A 7307-nucleotide genomic window follows, 5' to 3' on the forward strand; every position below is an offset into this window, starting at 1 on the left:
AAGGAAGGAAGGAAGGAAGGAAGGAAGGAAGGAAGGAAGGAAGGAAGAAAGGGGAAGGAGAGAAGAAGGGAGGTAGGGTGGAAGGGAGTGAGGATGGAAGGGAGGCAGGATGGAAGGGAGGCAAGGAAGGAGCATGGAAGGACATCATTCTGGTATGCTCTATTCTTTTTTTTTTTAAAGCAATTGGGGTTAAGTAACTTGCCCAAGGTTACACAACCAGTTTGTGTGTGTGTGTGGGGGGGGGGGGGTGTTAAGTATCTGAGGCCAGAACTGATCCCAGCTTCTCCTGACTCTGGGCCAGCGCCCTTACTCACTGTGCCACCTAGTGGTATGCTCTATTCTTACTGAAGTTATGCTGTCTCTTTAGCACTCATTCCATTTTAATTAAATGCATTCTATTCTTAATAGTTTGGAAATTATTCTCCTTGATGGAGATACTAAAGGAGTCCTCCTGCTTCGTTTTCATCAGTTAACACTATACAACCCTTCTCAACTAGAATATTTATCTATTCCTTTTTTATATTTTATAAGCCTGAGGTCATATAAAAGCACTTTGCAAAACTTGAAGCACACAAAAAATGTAGTTAGTATTATTATCAGAATTATTATTGACCTGACCCTCTTCTTACATATTTGTGTTATTCTTGTATCCATCTAATGTTATTTCATTTTATCTTTCTTTTTTAAATTTTCTGTAGTATTGTTTAATGATAATATTTTAAAATTATAGTAGAAATTAGCACACTTAGGATCTGAAAATATATTTGATATTTTTATAATACTTTATAGTATTTATAGTATTTGTACTTTTATTTTCTCATTTGATATAATAGGTAGAAGGCTAGAATTGCAGCCAAGAAGACCTGCACTCAAATCCTACCTCAGACACTTAAAGCATTATACAGAAATTTTAGCTATTCCCACAGCTATTCTAAGAATTAGGCAGGACTTACATTTATCCTCGGACCAAGATGAAGGGAAATTAAGTGACCTTACTTCTCTAATGGCAGGTAGGTATCTATGAACTAATGTCTTGACTCCCACACCCATATTCTTGGTTAGGTTTTAAGGAAGTTGTGCATTTAACAAATATTTCAATTGCATTTCACAATTAATATGAAGTGTATACTATGTGTAAGAAGCTCTGATGACATTTTATAACATATGAGTAAGGCACAGTCCCTGCCATCTGGTAGCTTATAATCTAATGAAGGGGATGAAACAGTCATCCTATGGCAATTGTCACAAGGGATGTACAAAGCTTAATGGGGATCCAAAGGAAAGAGTCAACACAATTAGCTAGGGAAAAGCATCCAAAGAAAGTCCAATGTAAGAGAGGCCTTAATGGATGGATGAGAGGCAGCAAGGCACAGTAGATAAACTGAGGAACTTGTGGTCAGAAAGAACTGGGTTCAAGCCTGCCTCTAACATTTACTAGCTTTGTGACTACTGGCAAACCTCTCATCTTCTCTGCTTCAGTTTCTTTCTTATAAAATGACAGGATTGGACTGGATGACTTCTAATGTCCCTTTCTAGCTTTAAATCTACAATTCTGTGATCCTATAAGTAGAAATGGATGGGGAGCAGAGGGGCATTACAGGGAGACGGAAGAGAAGAACGCTAACAAAAATATAGAGCTTAGAAAGCACAGAGTATTTTGAATGATTATATTTTTTGGTTTTGACGGGAACAGAGGGCAAATATAGGGGAGTAGAGATGACCAGAATAGCAATTTCTCATCTGTACAAAAGGCTGGAATAAGGATTGCCTGGAAAGGAAGAAATCGCTTAGGAAACTCATACAATAGGCCAGGAGAGAAGAAAGTGGAAGTCTGAACTATGGTGCCTATGAGGAAGGGTGAGGTTTCATTTGAAAGAAATTGCAATGGTAAGATGAATAAGACACCCCCAGCAAAGAATATATGTTCCCTTGGGGCAAGAGCTGTAGGAGTGTTTTCACTCATGTCTTTGTATTCCCAGTGAGATAGAAACAACTAGGTAGTGTGGTGGGGAGCTCTGGGCCTGGAAGCAAGAAGACCTAAATTCAAATCTGGCCTTACTTAGATACTAGTAGTGTAACCTCGGACAAGTCACTTAATCCCATTTGCCTCAGTTTCCCCCTCTATAAAGTGAGCCGGAGAAGGAAATGGCAAACCTTTCCAGTATCTTTTCCAAGAAACCTCCAAATGGGGTCACAACAGATCAGACATGACTGAACAGCAATAATAATAATGTCCTTATGGAGCTTAATTACCCTAGCAACAAAATATGTTAGTTACAGGACATCATTACAAGCCTAGGAGGAATTGTGTAGGACCCTGTAGGGAAGGAGTATTTCTTCATGGTGCAGGGATGTTACTCAAACTGGCAACCTCCACTTCAATCTTTTTCTGAGGATTGCTTCACTAAAAGCATCTGAACATGCTTCATCCAAAAGGGTCCTAAATTTAGAGTGAAAGGTCTAGAGTTGAATTCTAGTTCTATCACTTATCTTATCATTCATAGCTCTGAGACTTGTTTCCTCATTTGCAAAATTAAGGAACTGGACTAGAATCAGGGGTGGAGAACCTTCCCCAGGTTCCCCACCCCTGGAGCTGATCTCTAAGGTACCTTCCAATTCTATATCTATGGGGGAGGGGAGGAAACCTCTGCAGGCCTACAGTTTCCACCTTCACACACACACACACATCCATCAAAGTCATTAATGGCTGCTTTGGCGCAGACAGAGGCACATAGTCATTATGTGGGCTCCCCCAGAACTTTCTCAATAACTCAACCTGATAAAAGAGTTTTGGAAAGTGGGCTTTTCCAGTCCAAGATATTACAGTAGCTCAAGCATTTGAGAAGAGGCCCATATGCTCAATGTTATATGTCCTCACATGTGACCCAAGAGGAGGGTTCATGTACCTGAACCCCTGCCTTCTAGTTAGAGGAAGAAGGAAATTTGCTAGTGTCAATTGGATAAACCAACATCAAATCTATGGATGGCCAGAAGCGAACAGAGCAGGCTAGAGACAGGAGAGTCAGAAATCAAACAGAAGTTTAATTTCAAAGTGAGGGAAATGATTTTCAAGCAAGGACACATGCGCCAGGGCCCTGCCCTAGTGGGGGGGAACACCGCTTTAGGATAGGCAGTACTCAACACTCACACTAGTAGCTACATGGTGAACCATGCCCTGACAATGAGGGGTAACAGCAACAATGTGAGATGTTTGTTTAATAGCAGGGCTTCATGACCAGCATTTATTTACCTGAACTTGCCCCATACTTGTCTGAGCTCAGAGAACACTTGGTGCTAGTCAATGCAATACAGTAATTACTGTAGATTCTGCTGGAGGGTGAGATCATCCATAGGGTGAGAGCAAAAGATTATTGTCATGCCAAGATCTAGGCACAGTTTGCTTGCTGGTCCTTTGCTCTGGAAAACAAGGTATCACCTAATACTTGACACTAGGAATTAAGCTTTCTAGCAGAGAGTGGAGCTTTCTTGGGCAATGACAGCATTGGGGACTGTATCAAAAATAACTCCAAGTTTGAGAATGAGGACATTGGACCTTGCTTAAAGAAATGGATGGTTCCTGAGCAGTTTGGTTCTTAGAGAAGGAAGGGGATCACCAATATGGCCTCCACAGCTGGAGGATGAGCAAAGAAATAGTGATGTAAGACAGTGGAACAAAAGACTTATACTTTGCTCCTCACTATTACCAAAAGTTATTGAGATAGTTTGATGTGGAAGGAAAGGGTTCGCTTTTCCAGTACCAATGGAGAACATTAGCCTTGTAGGGTGTCATCAGGAGTGACTGGAGAAGACTCTGGGGAAAAGGATTATTTTACCAAGATGTCAAGAAATTACTCCACTTTTATTCTCTTCTGAAGAATCTATTATGTTTATGAGCTTACTGTATTTTCTGCCTCTTTTTAAGATCCCTGTGAGCCTTTTTCACTTCCAGGGGATTGGAGGAGGAGGTGGGAGACGAGTAAAATAAAAGCCATCCTCTATTTGAAACATTCGTTCCCTTGAGTACTGGTATGGGAGCTGGGAAGCCAGTTATATTTGTGGAAACTTAGACATGAGCTACACACAAGCTATATTTAAACATTTCACAGAATAAAGTCTGGAGAGGTAATAATGAGCCAAAATGATAACTGACCTTTTGAAGCAATCTAAGAGACTCGATACATTCTATGTAAACTCAGGTCTTGGAGAGCTCTGGTTCATGGATTCCATATAAAATCGAGAGTTTTAGATTAGTTGATTTCCAAGTACTCTTCTAGACTAATAATCTATGGCTCTAAATGTTATGCTTTAGCACAGTCCAACTCATACCTAAATAAAAATACAGTCGCAAATCGCCAACAAACAACTGAAGTATTTTTTTTTTACTCTAGAGGAAGCCAAAATAAGTTCTCTGTCACAGGATGGAAAAAAAGGTGCAAGAAAGAAACATTGGATTGAGTCAGAAAATTTGGGTTCTATTTCTGTTGCTGCAACTAACTAGCTGCATAACCTTGATTAGAAAGTAATTTCTCTGAGTCTCATTTTCCTCATTTATAATATTGATGCATTATAAATCAGGAGTGCAGAACCTCCAGCCTCCAGGCCAAACGTGGCCCTCTAGATCCTCAAGTGAGGCCCTTTGGCTGAATCCAAACCTCTGTGACAGTTTTGTGAAGTTTGGATTCAGTCAAATGGCTGCACTTGAAAACCTAGAGGGCCACATGTGGCCTTGAGGCTTCAGGTTGCCCACCCCTGGTCTAAATAATCTCTAAGGTCTTTTCCAGTTCTGCCATTTTAGCCATGAATATCACTTAAATAATACCACTGAAATGAGTTAAAATAAAAACCATGAAAAGAAGAAGATGTCCACATACTTTAGTCAGAACCTAAAGGGAATTAGACATCAAGACTAATGGAAATTATTAATCACTTTAGGAAACCCTAAAGAAATTTACTATATTCTATTATGTTGTTAAAATTTTCTTTTCTGTGAATTTTATGCAAGTCTGTATCTCAGTTTGTTTGCCACAAGGTGAAGGAATATTAAAAGCATTAACAGATTCAATTAAATTGAATTCCACAAGTACTTATTAAGCACCTACTATGTGCCAGTGGCTTTGCTATGTACATAGTAGGAACAAAGGGGTGTGCACACCTGTACACAAACACACACACACACACACACACACACACACTTCAAAAACTGAAGTAACATTTTTAAAACAGGCACTGGGAGGTAAGAATATAAGCCAAGGAGAAGGGATTTTTGTCATAGTTGAGTCATTTCAGTCATATCTGACTCTTGGTGACCTCATTTGGGGTTTTCTTGGCAAAGATACTGGAGTGTCTTGTCATTTCCTTCTCCAGCTCATTTTACATATGAGAAAAGTGAGGCAAAGAAGGTCATATATCTACTAAATGTCAGAGTCCAAATTTGAACTCGGGTCTTCCTGATTCCAGGGCTGAAGTTCTATCCACTGCACCACCTAGGAGGCTCAACTGTGCCAGGCTGTATCACAACTTGTAGTTGTAAGAGAGCTTACATTCTACTGAAAGAAAAATGGCTTCCCACAGAACCCAGATTGTCTTAGAGCCTGAAGAAGTCAGGCTCTTGAAATACAATGGTTATTTTTCTCTTTGATTCAATGTGATTTGCTCAGTTTGTTTTGTTTTGATTTCATTTTCTAAGTTGTAAATAAAACCTCCATTAAATGATCAAAGACAGCCATTCCAGCTAGGTAGGCAAAAGAGTAGTTTTTGCCTAAAAGTCATAGGGAACATAAAAGGATGCAGCATCATATGAAGAGGGAAGGGGGGGGAGGGAGAAAGCATAGCTTTGAAACATCACAGCGTTTGAAAAAGGAGTTAAAGATGATCTTTTTTTTCTTCTAAAAACCAAGGCAATCTCAGAGCACCCCATGTTGTCCTGCTGTTTCCCCTGCTTATTTGGGGGAGAAATGAGTTTGGGTAGAGAACCCGGGAACTTTCAGTCACTAATTTGTTCTTTAGAGGTTAAAAAAAAAAAGTAAATCCATATACGCTTATGGTTTCCAAGTCCTAAATCTACAGTAATTTTGTCTGTGCTTCTCCCTTCCTTTGAATAAACACTGTACAATCTGCTGGGTTTCTCTGTGACTTTTTGTTTCTTAAAAAAAAATGCACGAATCTGTTTGGAAAGAAAAGAAACAGGGAAAGGGGGGGAAACCCTTCTGTTTTTCATAATGTCTAATCTTTTTCCCCATTGGCATTCACCAGATGTTGCTTTGGATAGGAAGATAAATATTAAAATCTAAGAGAGAACAAAGCAGACTGTTTACTGGGTAGATTTTTCAGATGTTCTCCTGAACACTTGAAAAAGACAGGAGATGCTTTGATATCCAGGCTGGGTGGAATTCACAATGGAATGCCCCCTCTGGACCATCTGAAACATCAGCAACTCAGGTACGCACTGGATCTGGGATACTGAAACATCTGGGGTTATCTCTCCTACCCTGTAATTCCTAATTCCCACTGACGTCATAATGAAAGGGAGAGAGAGAGAGAGAGAGAGAGAGAGAGAGAGAGAGAGAGAGAGAGATGACAGAGCATTTGAATGGTGGCCAAGGGTTTTATTACCTCATGAAGAGTCCAGAGAATAATCCCAGGGATGAGTCTATCTGACGGTCCAGAGTTAAGGTGCACCAAGGACTTTCTTCACACATGTATACGTAAGACCAAGATCTTAACAGACTGTTGGTCCCCATGGTGACCGTCAATTCACACTGGATGTAGGTAGCATTGGTGGCTTCACAGTTCTCCTCCAAGGGCCTTAGGTTGCACAGAAAAGCCAAAGAGGCTGCAGGGGAGAATGGACAAAAAAAAATACCAAGAGAGCTATATTGAGACTTCAGATTCATTTTGATATATCAGAACTTTTTTAAAAATGTATTTATTTACTTTTAGTTTACAATTTTCAATTCCACAATCCCTTAAGTTCAAATTTTCTTTCCTTCCCTCTCCTCTACCCTCCCCCCCGCCCCCTTGGCAGCATGCAATCTGATAGAGGTTCTACAAATACCTTCGCATTAAACATTAGTCAAGTTGTAAAGAAGAGTTATAACCAATGGAGTGACCAACAAGAAAGATGGAACAAAACAGAACACAAAAGAGAGAGAGCAAATAGTTTGCTTCAATCTGCATTCAGACTCCACAGTTCTTTTCTCTATATTAGAACTTTTACCAATGCTAAGCTCACTTGACCATTCTGGAAATGGGGCAGGGGGGAGGAAGGAAGGAAGGAAGGAAGGAAGGAAGGAAGGAAGGAAGGAAGG

General features: G+C 40.0%; 1 protein-coding gene across 1 annotated transcript in view; it reads right to left on the reverse strand.

The window, feature by feature from the left end:
- PKHD1 (PKHD1 ciliary IPT domain containing fibrocystin/polyductin) overlaps window positions 1-7307 on the reverse strand; it is a 669991-nt gene that overhangs the window by 519742 nt on the left and 142942 nt on the right. The window contains exon 34 of the mRNA XM_069070581.1: window positions 6613-6832. Coding sequence (XP_068926682.1) covers window positions 6613-6832 — 220 coding nt within the window. The remainder of the gene's footprint in view (window positions 1-6612; window positions 6833-7307) is intronic.

Source organism: Petaurus breviceps, unplaced genomic scaffold, assembly GCF_028583685.1.
Source record: "Petaurus breviceps papuanus isolate PSGF00001 unplaced genomic scaffold, PetGlider_PUasm1.0 90822, whole genome shotgun sequence".
Lineage (NCBI taxonomy): Eukaryota > Metazoa > Chordata > Mammalia > Diprotodontia > Petauridae > Petaurus > Petaurus breviceps.